Source organism: Balaenoptera physalus (assembly GCF_965194825.1).
Source record: "Balaenoptera physalus genome assembly, chromosome: 13".
In the NCBI taxonomy this organism is placed as follows: domain Eukaryota; kingdom Metazoa; phylum Chordata; class Mammalia; order Artiodactyla; family Balaenopteridae; genus Balaenoptera; species Balaenoptera physalus.
Genome location: NC_138892.1, coordinates 71,665,888 through 71,683,074, shown reverse-complemented (window position 1 = coordinate 71,683,074; position 17,187 = coordinate 71,665,888). Strand labels below are relative to the sequence as shown.

General features: G+C 35.0%; 1 protein-coding gene across 7 annotated transcripts in view; it reads right to left on the bottom strand.

The window, feature by feature from the left end:
• YAF2 (YY1 associated factor 2) overlaps nucleotides 1-17,187 on the bottom strand; it is a 66,270-nt gene that overhangs the window by 45,826 nt on the left and 3,257 nt on the right. Inside the window, exon 2 of one of the 7 annotated variants that reach the window (XM_082422662.1) lies at nucleotides 15,573-15,738. The exons of the other annotated variants lie outside the window; for them this stretch is intronic. Coding sequence (XP_082278788.1) covers nucleotides 15,573-15,655 — 83 coding nt within the window. The 5' untranslated portion in view covers nucleotides 15,656-15,738. The remainder of the gene's footprint in view (nucleotides 1-15,572; nucleotides 15,739-17,187) is intronic. 7 annotated transcript variants of the gene reach the window in all.

Here is a 17,187-nt window from a genome sequence, read left to right as displayed (position 1 = left end):
CAAGAACCTAATCAAGTGTTTCACTAATGAGAATCTACTGCATAAAATCAATCTGAACTTTTGAAAAAACTGTTCAGAAAAAAAGAGGGCTTCCCTGGTGGCGCAGTGGTTGAGAATCTGCCTGCCAATGCAGGGGACACGGGTTTGAGCCCTGGTCTGGGAAGATCCCACATGCTGCGGAGCAACTAGGCCCGTGAGCCACAATTACTGAGCCTGCGCGTCTGGAGCCTGTGCTCCACAACAGGAGAGGCCGCGACAGTGAGAGGCCCGCGCACCGCGATGAAGAGTGGCCCCCACTTGCCGCAACTGGAGAAAGCCCTCGCACAGAAACGAAGACCCAACACAGCCATAAATAAATAAATAAACAAATAACTAAAAACCCAAAGTTTAAAAAAAAAAAAAAAAGAGTTAGCTAACTTTCACTTCCACTACTACCCATTAGTTTAGACATTATATTCTGGCCGTAAGCAACTTAAATTACAACTGGTTTTGTGATTCCAAGTACATTATTTTCTAACTTTCAATTAAGATTTAAAATTCTAATGTAAGGTATTATAGCTGTGGAAAGTTGTTCGTGGCAAATCCTGGACTTGAAATCCTTTAGCAGTGTAATAAAATTCAACATCATACATATATTCACACGTATTTCAGTGACATTATTGCTGGTTCATAAATATGGGGGGGACGTGTGTACCTCAGTTAACCAAAATGAGGTCAAAGGTGAATTACACACTTACTTACTAAACAATGTTATTTACAGAAACTGTCATCCTTTTCTGCTCCTTAAACAGCTCATCAGATAATCCGCTTCTTAAAGTTTCCTTTCCTTCAGCCTTATCCACTACTTAGCTCTACATGAACCCATAAAGAAACAAACAAAAACAGTACTATTTTCTTGTTAACATAAATTAACCTAAAATCAAGATGGAAAAAACTGTATTTATCTGTAAAATAGGGGTAACAGCAGAACCTACTTCACAGAACAATGGTGAGGATTAAGTTAATAAAAATATAAGTAATGCATTTAAAAACCATGCCTGGAACCTAACCGTATATCAAATCGTAACATAACCACCCAGAAACGGAATTATTTTCAAATGATTTTATATATCTTGAAAGAACTATTAAAAAAATTCTAAGTTTAGAGATTTAGTGTTTGTATTAACTTTGGTACAGCTGGCTCTCTGTATCCAGGGGTTCTGCATCCACAGATTCAACCAACCATACATCAAAAATATTCGGAAAAAAAATTCCACAAAGTTCCAAAAAGCAGAACGTGCTAACAACTATTTACATAGCATTTACACTGTATTAGGAATTATAAGTAACCCAGAGATGATTTAAAGTATATGGGAGGATGTATGCAGGTTTATGTGCAACTCCTACACCATTTTAGTAAGGGACTTGAGCATCTTCAGATTTTGGTAACCAAGAGGGTCCCAGAACCAATCCCCCATAGATACCAAGGGATGACTGTACTATAATTTTGAGACTATATTCTTTATATTGCAAGATAAAGAAAATAAGTAATTTATGATATTGATCAGGAATCACGATGTGCAGCATGAAAGAGATACAAAAACACATTAATATTAAAAGAAGTGCAAATACCACTTATACAAAAATACATATAATTTGGAAATAGTTAAGAAAACATTCTAGACAGTAGTTACTAAGTAAATCACTATCATTATCCTACCAATATATAAATTATATCTGCTAATATTACAAAATCAGCCATTCCATTAGATTTACTAGTAAAGAAAGCTCCTCAGACCATTAAAGTTGCCAGAAACATTTACACAAATCATTTTCCATGTTCCAATACCTGATTTTTATTTATAAGCTAGAATTTTAGAACTGCAACTGCTGACAAATTCTAAAAGGAAAGTATGAGAAAAATAGTACATATTCATGTTCTTGACTGACATTAGATGGTAAAGATACTAATATTCAATCTGTTCAGAAAAGCTGAAGTGGAGGGATGCTAGCAGGTAAGCTCTAGGTCCCTAGAACCCCTGCTCTGGACAGAACAGCTCTCCATTTATCTATTTTATATTTTGGGTTTCCTCCATAAGCTTCCCTTTCAGGAAAGAATTCTGCAACAACCACAAAAAGTTTTACACTTCAAAGACCATGTGATAAGCAGCCTTTAAGATGGTCCACATTGATCCCACCTCCTGGTATGCATGCCCTTCTGTAATCTCCTCCCTCTGAGTATGGGCTGGATTTAGTGACTCACTTCTAAGGAACAGAATTTGGCAGAAGTAATGGATGTCACTCCCAAAATTAGGTTATAAAAAGACAGTGGCTCCCGTTTTGGTGACTTTCACCCAGATATCTTGCTTTGGGGTAAGCAAGCTGCCATGTAGTGAGCAGCCCCATGGAGAGGCCCACATGACCACTAAATTAATGTATCCGGCCAACAACCAGAGTCCTGAGGCCTGCCAACGGCTGTAAGCAGGTATTCTAAGGCCTGCCGACAACGCTGAGTGAGCTTAGATGTGGATCCTCCCTCAATTGAGCCTGAGAGATCCTGAGCCAGAACCACCTGCTAAACGGCTTCTGAATTCTTGACAAGGAAGGAAAGAAGGAAGAAAGGAAGGAAGGGAGAGAGGGAGGGAGGGAGAGAAGATAATAAATGCTGATTGTTTTTGGCCACTGAGTTTTGTGGTAATTTGTTATACAGCAACAGGTAACTAATACGGAAAGCATTACAAAGTAATTAGTATTAAGCTAAAAGTGCAAAGTGAATATTAATTATGTTCCTAAAAAGGAACTCACAGAAAATATGAGTTAATGGGTGGGGGCCCAATTTGGAATTTGGTTCTTGGTTTTTAGGTCCAAAAATTCAACCTAAAGCTAAAGCAGATAAGACTCAACTGAACTATACCAACCAACCTCCTCAAACTGATTAATAAATCGCACGCCACCTTCCAGGGCATTTCTTTCCCAACAAATCTGGACGGAACCAAAGCATTACAAAGAATTGCATAATGCACACAGTCTAAGTGTGCAGCAGCCCTGAAAACTGGTTGTTGTGTCTACAAGCTACTTTTTTTAATTGAAATTTTTTAAAGTTTAAGATGCAGTTAACTTAAATATAAAGAAGCCTACATTACTACAACCCCAGAATAAAACACCATTCTAGCAACCGCCAAATAACATCTCTCACTTCCTACCACCTCCTGTACTATGCTAAACACTAACCAATTGGCTGTGAGGTTTTTCTTTTTATATCATTTTATGTTCTAGTCATTCTTCCTAAGGATACCTTAATCACATTAATTGATCTTCAACAGTATTTTGATCTTCCTAATTTGACAAATACCCTAGTCCCATAATTAAGCACCACATTTTATAAACCATATCTGGTATCATGGGATACTTCTGTAGAAAAGTAATACCCTCTATTCTTAATAGTTTCTAGTTCAAGGAAACATTTTCCTGATCCTAGTCCAAAATGTGAGAAGCATTAGTCCTTCCTTAGCTAATTATAGTTAGTATCCAAGTTAAAGATCGGTTGGCCAGAAGGTTCGTTCGGTTTTTTCCATAAGATGGCTCTAGTAGCACTTAGTTGTCTTTAACTTCATTCGAAACAATTTTGTTAGACTGTATGTGACAGCTGTCATATCAGCGTGCATTTTAAAAAAAGACTTATCAAATTGGTGAATTTCTGTGTAGCCATTTTAATATTGAAGATGGAAGAAAATAAGCAACATTTTTGGCATATTATGCTTTATTATTTCAAGAAAGGTAAAAACGCAAGTGAAACACACAAAAAAGATTTGTGCAGTTTTCTGAAGTTTCATGCTGGAGATTTCTCACTGGACGATGCTCCACGGTCAGGGAGACCAGTTGAAGTTGATCAAATCGAGACATTAATTGAGAACAATCAACGATATACCACGCAGGAAATAGTCAACATACTCAAAAAATATCCAAATTAAGCGCTGAAAAACATTTGCATCAGCTTGGTTATGTTAATCGTTTTGATGTTTGGGTTCCACGTAAGTTAAGTGAAAAAAAACCTTCCTGACCGTATTTCCACATGAGATTCTCTACTGAAACATAATGAAAACATTCCATTTTGAAAACAAATTGTGACAGGCAATGAAAAGTGGATACTGTACAATAATGTGGAACAGAAGAGATCGTGGGGCAAGCGAAATGAACCACCACCAACCACACCAAAGGCCCGTCTTCATCCAAAGAAGGTGATGTTGTGTATATGGTGGGATTGGAAGGGAGTCCTCTATTATGAGCTCCTTCTAGAAAACCAAACAATTAATTCCAACAAGTACTGCTCCCAATTAGACCAACTGAAAGCAGCACTTGACAAAAAGCGTCTGAAATTAGTCAACAGAAAACGCATAACCTTCCATCAGGATAACACAAGACCGCATGTTTCTTTGATGACCAGGCAAAAACTGTTACAGCTTGGCTGAGAAGTTCTGATTCATCCGCCGTATTCCCAGACATTGCACCTTCAGATTTCCACTTATTTCAGTCTTTACAAAATTCTCTTAATGGACAAAATTTCAATTCCCTGGAGGACTGTAAAAGGCACCTGGAACAGTTCTTTGCTCAAAAAGATAAAAAGTTTTGGGAAGACAGAATTATGAAGTTGCCTGAAAAATGGCAGAAGGTAGTGGAACAAAAGGGTGAATACGTTGTCCAATAAAGTTCTTGGTAAAAATGAAAAAACATGTCTTTTATTTTTACTTAAAAACCAAAGGCACTTTTTGGCCAACCCAATACACAAAAATAACAGCTAACAATACTCTGAATGCCAACAATTATGTCAACACGATAAGGAAATCTAACTCTTACTCTGCAGTTTCAAATTCTTTTTCTCACCTTTTCTGACCATAATATTAAAATTAATCTAAAGAGATTCTAAGCCCTGTATTAATTTTCAAATCAATTCTTAATAACTATCTCTAAAACATAAGTGCATATTCTTGATGTAAAACAGATTTATTTATTTATTTTTAAATAAATTTATTTATTTTATTTATTTTTATTTTGGCTGCATTGGGTCTTTGTTGCTGCACGTGGGCTTTCTCTAGTTGCGGCAAGTGGGGGCTACTCTTCATTGCATTGCGTGAGCTTCTATTGCGGTGGCTTCTCGTTGCAGAGCATGGGCTCTAGGCATGCGGGCTTCCATAGTTGTGACTTGCGGGCTCTAGAGCACAGGCTCAGTAGTTGTGGCACACGGGCTTAGTTACTCCGCAGCATGTGGGATCTTCCCGGACCAGGGCTCGAACCCATGTCCCCTGCATTGGCAGGCAGATTCTTAACCACTGCGCCACCAGGGAAGTCCTGTAAAACTGATTTATAAAACAATGGCAAATTTTTCTAATATAATAAGTTTCAAATAGTCTGAGGTCAACAGTAATAGTGCAACCTACTGACTATATTCTAAATAATAACTTTGTTATTCAGCACTCATAAAATCTAAATTATGGACATTAAGTTAAATGAACTTACACTTCTCAAAAGAGATAACCCACAAGTGGGCTTATTAGAGCTTGTCTAGCATGGCATTAAAAGGTCACAAAATTATTTTTTGCCTTAAAAAAAAATCTGAATCATGGATAACATCAAATCCAATATACTCCACAATGACTACCACTTTACAGACCAAATATACTGTACAGTTTTATGAAAAGTGCTGTGATTTGCTTGGTTAGCTGATCTAATGTTATGATTCATTCCTTCTAAAAACAGAAGATAAGAACTTCTTCAAACTATACACGCTCCCTCGCAATTAACTATGCAGTTTTCCAAGAAAGCGTTCCAAGTTGTTGTACTTACCACTTAAAAAATTCTTGATACCAACATGGATCCAATTTTTTAAATTAATTCTATTAATTTCTATAACCAGGAGTTACCTGTAAAAATAGAGGCTTGGTGATATTTAGATAAGAATGCTCTAGATCATCAGAGCACTCTTCCTTGAAACAAGTTAGTTAGTAACATAATTTTACTCATCTCCTGACCTACCATTATTAACCTCCTTTATTAGATATAATTTAGAACTGTTGTAACTACCATGGAAAGCTTAGTGCAAGCACTATGCAGGATTATAATCTTGTTACAATTTAAAATATAAATGTTAATGCAACACTTGTTAAAATAAATATTACACAGAATGCAAAGGAAAAATTAAGATTCTGATGAAAGTAAAAGCCATTTGCCATGGCCAACCACATCCCCTCCTTTTGAAAATATTCTCTTCCCTCTATTCCCATAACATTACACTCTCCTGGGTTACTCACTCCCTACTTAATTTTTCTTTCTCCTCTATTTCTTTCTTCTTCTTTGTAGGATGCTCTTCTTCTACCACCACAAGGAAGTGATGATGTTTCTCAAGTTTCTGTCCTAGGTTCTCTTTTCTCATGCTGTTCTATCTATTCTCTCCTTGATCTGTCTAGATCTGTCTCACTCCCATGGCTTCAATTTGGTCATGTATGCTGATGACTAACAAACATATATTTATAGCCCTGATCTCCTTCCTAAGCTTAAGCCCCAAATATCCAACTGCCTCATAGATCCCCCCTCTCAGATTTCTCTCAGATGCTTGAAATTCAACAAACCTAAAAGTGAACCACTACCTTCCCCAAAACCTGTCCTTCCTCTTGTTTCCGGTCAGTGACAAGTACCACCATTTACCTAGCTGCATAATTAAGCCAGAATCCTGGGATTTATCCTCGATTCTTCCCTCTCTAAAACCCAACTTCCTATCTCTCACAACCATATCCAACCATCCATCAAGTCCTATACATTTTCTACTAAACATATCTAGAATCCATTCACTTCTCTCTCCTACCGGCATTATCCTTGTTTGGGCCACTATTGTCTCTTGCCTAGACTACTGCAACAGCTTCCACCAAATGGTTTCTCTACCGCTAGTTAAGATTCAACACAATAATCACAACTTAGAATAAAATGCTACTTGCTGTGGTTTCAACTATGCATTGTATCGATGACAAAAGAAAACAGTTTTTAAACTGCTGAAAAAATTGAGTATGAAGGTAATTTAGGTTGACACAAGTTCTTTTATGAAGTAAATGGGCACAATTAGACATACTCCACCCAACTCACAGGCCGATGAAATGAAATGAAATGAAATGATGTAAATGTTCCTTAAAAACAAGTGCAAAACAGTTTAAAGCAACAACAGAATCAGATAAACGATAAAGAGACTTTGCAGTTCAGTTAAGCATTGTCAGTACCTACGCAAGACACAATGACAGACACTGGGATTTTTTATTAATATCATTTACAATTATTACCATTATTATTAACTAAAAACTATGTTAAGTTCCTTACATCATTTATCACATTTAATCATCACCATAAAGCCCTATGGTTATATGACCATAAATGGCATGGTGGGGATTTAAACTAAAATGTGATTCTGGACCGGTCGCGCTACTCTCAAGAAGATTACAGTTCAGGGAAGGAGAGAGAAACAAAATGAAATATTTTCAATACACTGTGTAAACATAATCATCACATTTTGCACATAATGCTTTAAGAGTAATTGAAAGGGCATTCATTCTGGCCTATGGATAAAGAAATGCTTCTTGAGAGAGATGAGGCCTTGAGCAATCATAAAGAATAAGAAAGAAACTGTGGAGGATAAGAAAGTACAAAGCAGAGGAAATAATATAATAAACAACAAGACACTGTGGCCTAAAAAAGACCATGACCATACCGTCTGACCATCCAACCTTGAAAGCAGACTTACTCTTTAACTCTGACGAACAGTTAAAAAAAAAAATGCTGCTTTTAATTCAATTCTTAAGTCTATATACGCTGCTTACCACTATTACACTACCAAAGTACTTTCTAGATGCAAAAACTTTTACTGGTAAGGCCCAAATGTTTATGTGACAGTCCACATCAGCTTAACACACACACACACACACACACACACACACACACACACGAAGGGCAGAGAAGAAACAGGGAGAGAGGGAGGGAGGAAAGGAGGGTAAGAGGGTGAAAATATTCCCTGAAGCAATTTGTGGAAGTATTATTTTTTAGTAGAAAACACTTATTCTTATGTTCTGGTTTTGTCAGTCACCCACTAGAACCCACACATTTGACAATAGGGACTGTTATATATATGTAAGTCTATTATTATATTACCACTCATGTATTTGACTGTTTCAGCTAATATTTTTTGAGGACTTACTGTATGCCAGGCACTGTGCCAAGTACTTTACAAGAATTATCTCATTTAATTCTCACAACAACACTTGGTTGTTATTATCATCTCCATTTTACAACTGAAAAAACAGGCTCAAAGTTAGTAACTTTCACAAGTTCACACAGCCAGTAAGTGGTGAGACTAATATATAAGCCCATATAGTTGAGCTCCAGAATCAAAACTCTTCACCACTATACTACATAATTGCAAGCAACTCATAAATATCGACATTCTTTTCCTTTTTTTGCTTTCCATTATCATGAGTACACATAAAAATTAAAAACAAATACACAGTGGAAAAATAAAACTAGATATATTTTCCTGCACTAAAAACATGTATAATGAAATCCTACACAAGTGGAAGATGGCAAGATTACAATTAAAATGTAAATTACCAAGGAATATTATAGAAAAGTGCTGTGTGAATCAGAGACATTAAAGTTTACGAAAAGTTGGCAACAAGGGAATACTGAGCAAATTTGATAACCACATTCATATAGATGATGAAATAGCCTTAAGTTTTATCAAAAAGTACAATTTGATGACATTATGAATTTAAAATATTTTTCATCTGTAAGTTGTACTGCTCATTACTCATCTAATCAATGATTATAGAGTCCTGGGCCTTATCAGCCTTGGTCTTAAAAAAGAAAGCAAAATGTCTAAGAAGATGGGTGAGAAAAAAGGAAAGGAACAGGGAAGAAGGGAGAAAGGAAAAAGGCTTTTCAAAGGGAAAAGCTTCAAATCTCCCCACCACTATACAAAACTCATTATTAGCGCTTCCCTTTGAAATGTGAGGCTAAGAAGTCCAGTCACAATTAATCCAGCCTGTGCTGAGCAGAATTTGAGTGGTAGAAGGCTAAATGGATGGAACAGGGCAATGATTCTCAAAAGAAAAGGTTTTAATAGCAAAACTCACTTAGGAAATAAAAATTAAGAGAAATCCTAACACATAAAATGTATAAGAGCATAGATGATCTGGCTGAAGTGGAGTGTGGGAACACAAAGTCCCACTTGTTTGCTCCTATTGGCAGCCACTGAGATAATTTCAGGAGATCTCGGGGCTCCAAAGAGCACAATTCAAAACCTCTGGGCCCTTCTGAGGGAAGGACAGCTCTCTCTACGCCAAGAAACCTGTTACTTGACTCTAACTGGCAAACCCATCTCATCCTTACTCCCTTATTTCCGGCAACTTGCTCTCTCACAGGAGGCTTCCCAAAGCTGGCCCTGAAAGAACAGTACGGCTAAAGGAAAGGATGGCTGTGCGTTCAATGCTGTGCTAACATCTCTCTGGCCTGAGAGATGTTATGAGGGTGGGCATTCTTATTTTCCTCCTTATACTTTAGTATCTTCAATGAACATGTAACACTTTTATCATCAGAAAAAGAGTTATGATCTTAAATAAATAAATAATTCTATCCCCCATGCCCAGGTTACTTATATTCACGCTTGAAACTACTACTTTATTCAGATTTACCTAAAACAGGAAAGATTTTCTAGTAAATAAAGAAATGAGAACATTTTAGAAAGTAGGCTAGGAGACTCTGGGCCCTGGGTAGACAAAAAGTAAATAACAAAAAAGGATGGAGAAAGATGAAAAAATGACCAAAACAACTTTGCCTACTTTGCAAATACACATAAAGCTCTACTTCCTGAGCAACTACTTCTCTGGCATTGAATATTATCTACTTGCTGCTGTTTTAGGTTGCTCATTGCTAGTATATCCTATAAAGGATGATTTTGTGTAAAAGAACCCTGATCAGACTATAAAATATGTAAAGATGAAGCGATTTAACTCATGTCTAAAAACTGTCGGAGAACTGTATAAATTTTTTATCATACACACACATTCACATACACACATACAGTCAAATTTGTAATTTGTTATACTATTAGAGATTCTTAGAATTTATATCACAAATAAAAGAGGGAAATAATATTTACTGGGATTTTTCTCCTAAGAAATACTATGATATCAAAGAGGTCAAGATATACAGCACAATAAACGTTATTGTAAAAGACATCAAAATGAAGTTTGACATTTTAACTTCAAAAATATTTCTTAAAATAGAGAAAACAATTGACAGTCATTTTGTTTTTCATTCACTATAGTGCTAGCCCAGATTTTAACATAAGTTCTTATATCAGTTGTAAGTAGTAGGTTTAATGTTAGAAGTTTTCAAGATGTACAGCACTAGATACAGGTATAATGAAATTTACAAGAAGAAATCCTTAAGAAGTTACTTGCTACAAAATTTGAATGCTACCACAGCAAGGTAATAAAAAGGACTTAGAAATCCAAACATTTGAACCTAGCACTAACCAGCTACTGACCTTGAACAGCTCAATCTTTCCAGGCCTGTTTTCTTACTTGTCAAGAGGCTACTAAGCTAGAGCCATGAGTTCCAACAAATAGCAAAGACCTCACCCAGCAGATTGCTATGCATTACCTGGCAGTTCTCTAAGACTGCAGCACAGCAAGAGTCCTCCAGAGTTGAAAATCCCAGACGAAAGGGTTTGGAAACAATAGTGGCCTCAACAATTTCAAAAGTTTAAATACCAACATCTCTACCCCATACCCCTCAATATCTTCCCCCTGAAAATTATCTTATCTCTACCATTAAGGTTTCAAGAAATAAAAAATAGCCTGTCTCAGAAAATGACTAAACACTTTGGAAGCTCTTAAAAGGTTCCTTCCAGCTCTAAAATTCTCAGTAATTCTGTAAATTTCCATAATAAACAACATTACAGAACAAAATGCCTACTGAATCTTTTAAAACAGATTATCAACCACAGAGCATATATAACAAAAGGTAGAGATTTTAGCAATCATGAAAGCCAATAAACAAAACACTGTTAAGTGTTCAGTAAATATTTGTTAAATGAATAATTTAGTTTCAAAGTCACAATGACATAATAATATTTTACACACTTGTAAAACCACTAACATTACAAGTTATAAAAGATAATTATTTAACGAAAATGTGTCTTTAAAAAAAAAAAGCACCTAAGGTTTCATTGAATGAAAACTTGTTACCCCAAAGAATGCTAATCTTTCTACCAAAGTATGTTGGCCGGATATCTAACCTTGAAGGAAAGAGGAGTAAGCAAAGAAACCTAGAATAAGCATGTGCAGAATTCTAGAATTTTGTTCACTTCTGATAATTTATTTCCAATAATTCACACATGTATATAGGAGGGTTCTTTTCCAAATAATGACTTAACCTGTATCAGAATTCCAACTTTTTCAAAGCTTATTTAAAAAAAATAATAATAACTTTTCCTTTCTAATACCTATATTCCTCTTTCAACAAACCTTTACTGAACACCTATTATTTCCCAGGCACTTAGTTAAACATCTTCGAAAAAGATAATGAAAAACTCATATTCCTCTTAAGAAACTCATAACGAGAGTAAATGCATACATCTAACAGAACTATAGTATGCTAAATGATAGAATAAAGGTAAGCAACACAAATTGACTTTGAGGAACTATTCATTCCAGGAAGAGAATACAGCCATCCTCCTCTCTCAGGTTAATTTGTCCCATTGAGAGAGAATACTCAGCTTCATGAGAAAGACAAAATCAATTCTGGGTTTATGAGGAAATGCTGAAGCTAGATAGAGATCACAATCAGAGATATCAACAAAAAACACAAAGGAAGGCAAGTTTGGGATGGGCTTAGGAGAATGTCACAGGGACTAGATATGTGAGCTGGATATTGAAGAATAAGCAGTTAATGAGGAAGGCAAAATAACAAATTCTAGAAAGATATCAATGACTAATCTTGTTAGCTTGACTGAACAATTAAAAATAGTAAAGAAGCACAAGATGAGGGAAAATTCCTTTTTTATTGAATGTCTGCCTATTCCTATAGTTATATAGGTGTCTGCTAATTTGTACAATTGATTTATCTTTAAAAGTAACATGTTCATAGATAAAATAATACTGTCTCAGTCATAAGGTAAAAATTACTTCCATTTGAATTATAATTAAATTTAATTCATTCCATTAATTTTAAATTCAGTGTAGTTCAAACAAATGCAAAATCTGAATTCTAAACTATTTTTCAATTAAACAATCTCAAATACTACAAATCTATGTTTAGTATATTTTAGTTTTTGATAGGCTCTTGACATCAACTATTTTAACTTTAAATATCATTTAACGGAGAACCCACAATTTAATCGAGTAATAACATATATTTTATAATATGCTGTACTCTTTCATGACTTCAGTAGTTTAGGAGAAATACTTCTCATTTTCAGCTATACTATGTAAATTTCAGTAATCTAAATAACAAGACCTAAAGAAAAGGTTGTGAGGTAATAAATAATACATAATTTTCCAAAGTTATACCTTAAAAATGCTAAGGTATTCATGTACAATGTCATCCTTGAAATAATGCTACCACATGAAACTTATATAATGGTATATGTCAATACAAAAAATGACAAAGCTAAAAATGTTCTAAAACGGAGATAAAAGTTATATTTTCTCTTGTACACATACATGCTTTTAAGAATGTATATAAGAACAAATAAAATATGGTAAGACATGTGCTAAGTTCTTTATGTTTTTATTTAATCTTCAAAATAATCAAATACTGTGTTATAAAAATACTATTCCCATGTTTAAATAAAGACTCAGAATCACTCATCTCAGTTACTCATCTAACTGTAAAAATTGTGCTTTTAATCGAATAACACAGTATCAAAATATGAAGCAAAATTGTGAAAATAAAAATAATGCTGAATCAATAAATACCTACAAATTATGGACAAAATAATCTGGTAATATTGTTACAAATATAATCTCAAAAGTTATTGGAAAAGCAATGGCAGGTGGCAAATAGTAACAGTCAAATTTAAAAGAACATTAATTGACAAAGTTTAAATGCCTACAATGTTCCAGGTACTTTACTAGCTTCTGGGGATACCGAAGTGAGTAAGACAGTCCCTGCCTGGGAGAGCAGGCAAAAATCTAGACAGTACTGCATTCTCTAGAAATAATTATCTACACATACACATAGATACACTGAATCAACATGATAGTGGGGGTGGTGCAGGCATGATTGTAATCCCAGAGGATTTCTTTTAAGAAGTACCATCTGACAGAAATACTTGAGTACTGATGCAGCATAGGATTGGTTGGGATACACAGCAGGAACTGAAGCTAGCAAGGCAATCTAGGCATAGATTATTATGGCCTTGAACACCATGCTCAGGAGCTCAACTTTTAGTCAGTAGTCACTAGAAAGGTCTCAATTTTTTTTTTTTTTAAATACAGAGAGAACAACATAATCACACAGGTTTCAAAAAAAAAAATACTGAAAATAATGTTAGCAGCATTCTGGAGAAGAGACCCATTTGTCCAATAATTCATGAGAGAAATGATACGGGCTTCTAAATTACAGTGATATAAACTGTAAAAAGGACAGATTTGAGAGCCAAGCCAAAAGAAGACTGGACACGAGGGATGACGATGAGTTAGAATCAAAGTTGAGAAAAAGATAGTTTCTAGCTTAGGTTAAAGAAAGTTTATGCCCCATACAAAATAAGGAATAGGGAAAAGAAGTCAAGTTTGGGTAGGCAGAAATTGATTTCAGAGATGTATAAGGAAAGCTAGGAAAAAGGAGTGTAAGAGATGTCAAGGAAGGAGAATTTCAATTTTTAAAAAAGGCTGCCAACATCAAATACTACTGAGGTGACATGGAAAGAAGACTAAGATTAGGTCCCTGAGTTTAACAACTAGGTCACTAGGTTATATCAGAGCTCTCACCCAACAAAGGATAAAGGAAAGGGAAAGAATGCCTGCCGAAGTAAACCTGCTGTATACAGAAACCAAAGCTAATAAGACTCTATGCCAATAGTGCATAAACTTTTTGGTCTCAGGATCTCTTTATACTCTCAAAAGTTAAAAGAGCTTTTGTTTATCTAGGTCTTACCTAAATTAAGAAATAAATTACTATATCGAAAATAAAAACTGATAAAAAAATTTAAATATACGTTACTTCATTTTTAAAAAATCATATTTTAATATAAATAATATACTTTTATGAAAAAACCCTATATTTTCCAAAACAAAGATAACCTTGTGTGAAGAGTTGTAATTGTATATTTTTAGCAGTACTCAACTACCCAGCTTAATAGAAGACATCTGGATTGTCATATCTCCTTCTGCATTCAATTTGTTGCAATGTGTTGTTTTGTTTCAAGAATATGAAGAAAATCTCGACTCCCACAAATATGTGGTTGAGAAAGGGAGGAGTATTTTAATAGGCTTTTCAGATAATTGTGGATATTCTTCTTTCATACTAAATAAAAGCACAACAAAGAGCTGTTTCGCAAACGTTAGTTGCATGTGAAATCTGGAAGCACGTCAATGAAGTTTTCATAGTGTTCCCTTAAAATCCACTGGTTTATTTTATACCTTGAGTGGATTATCTATGCATGGTTTTGTAACATCATACGTCGGTTATTGGGAAATACTGGTTTACTGAGTTATGCAAATTTTCCAAATGTTGACAAACCACATGATAAAATATCAGAAATTATATTCATTGATATAACCATCTGATATCATCTTTAAACTACTAGGAAGCTCTTACGCTCACTGTAGTGGTTACAAGTTTTCAAAAATTCTAATTTTCACTTGAAAGCTCAATTTTTATCATTGGCAACAAATATTATCAATTGTTTTCCCCGAAGTGACAAACTTACTGTGTTCATTTTTGAGAAAATTGCTAAATATCCGAGTCTGAATAACCACAGTTTGCCAGGCATTCTCTCAAATAAAAATAATGTTCTATGAAAGAAGCTAGTTCTGCTCAAAACTCAAACAACTACAAACAACTACAACTGCTCTCCCGCGACTCAACCACACTAGTTTGGGATGCAGCAGGAGTGCTTTACTTGTACTTCCCAGTTCATCAGACAGAACATTAAGAAAGACTCAAGACTTGCTAAAATTAGTCATTTTTACTGCTTCATGAACAATATTCTTAAGTGAAACTAGCATTATTTTTACTGCATGTGCATGGCGGTGAAGATTACGATGAATATAGCAATGTGGTGCCACTGCTTTGATTTATGCTAAAGAGCCAGCAGTTTCACTCACCATTACCTCTGCACCACCTCCTCAAGTGTCAACAGTGAAAAAGGCAAATAACATCTTAGTATGATGATGAACTCCCTAAAAGGTCCTCAGGGACCCTCAGCGTTCATCAGATCACACTTTGAAAACCACTACTATCCAAACACTAATCACTTTCAAAATTTCTCTTAAACAATGAACCCGTGTGACTACTCTAACCCAAGATGTAGAGAGAAAAACAAACCAACCAACCTCCTAGAATAAGGAGTCTCTGAACAACACCTGTGGGGTAGCTGGAAAGGCTCCTCAGGTAAGGGAGGCTCAGAACTCTGCATTCTGAAAAACAGACTGACTGAGATGGTCCGCAATTCTTTCCTCACATTCCCACACCAAGGGTCTAGGAGAATCTGTGCCAAGCCTCAAATTAGAAGACAGAAAGCAAGTATGACAAGACAACAGTGACACTGAAAAAGAGTTTTATCAGATGATAACTGGTTTAAGTTTCTTCAAAGTGTGAACTTTATATTGTTTACTTCCATTTTATAGAAGCTGAAATAACTCATTCTTTTTAACAACAGTCAGATCCTAACCATAATACTTGTTCAATTATAAACACTATTTTTTTTTAAACAAGAAAATTTCACCTCTTCAGCTCACACATAAAGATTTGCTAATACTACCTCATGTACAGAATTGGTTACAATTCAAAGTGTTTCTGAATTCACAGCAAATCATAAAATTTTACAGAAGAAACAAACATCTATTTTGCTCAACACTGTATGTCTAGTACCTAGCTCAGCCCTCGTACAAAATAAGACGTTCAATAAAAACTGCTGAATGTTGAAGTGGTTGAAATGAGATAAGAACTCACTGCCAGACTCCTAGTGTAACACCTAGTACTCTTGCTAATATGTGAAATCTTTCTCATCATTCTCTAACATAACATCTCTGAGAAACCTAAAGGGACTACTACAATTTATCCTGAGAAAATATAACATTACATGTTACGCTTGAAATTACATTTGAAAGCCTGCTCTGGACTAGGTGTTTTATAGGTTCTCATTTAGATCACAGTTCAAAACCAAAACAAGTAGCTCTAACATTTTCATTTTTAAATATCTGCGATCTGAATTAAGCATTAATTTCTATTCCTATGTGAAGTGGCAATAAGATACGAGTCTAACTCAATACATTGATTGTACTACCCTCACACACACTATGCTAATAAATATTTCTTTTTCTCTGATGATTCAGAATGGTTCTTGATTTCTTAAAGCTTCTTAGGTTTATATTTGAGACACTTATTGCGTTAAAAGAATTTGAAATATAAAGATGAAGGAAACTGTGTAGTACCTTTGAAAATAACTGTCACCGTAACTTTTTCATATTTTTCCTGTCAGTTTGACATTTATCATTGATTCTTTCACAAAAGCACAATGTAGAAAACTTTCAGTTTTGAACTATCTAGTTATTTAGATTCTAGATTTTAAAAAAGATTAGTCAAATTTAAACTAATTAAGGCCAACAAGTACAAAATTAAAATTCAATCAGAGAAATGGCATACACTTAAAGAATATAATTTATCAATTTAGGAATTGAAGCTATTTCAAATCACATTTCATTTTGAAATACTGCTATGAATATAACCTCATTTCATTCCATACAGTTATTCTGCAGAAGAACATGACCTACCAGGGACATTGCCAAAGGAAAAGGTCATCTGTTGCAATACAAAGGATTTGAATTAGATATCCTTTAAACAAAAAAGACTGTCAGAAAGACTTTAAAGGGAGGTCATGGACTCCATCTTCTCTGGAGGTTTAAAAAGAAAAGATTTTTCAAACTTCTGGAATTGGCTTAGACTTGG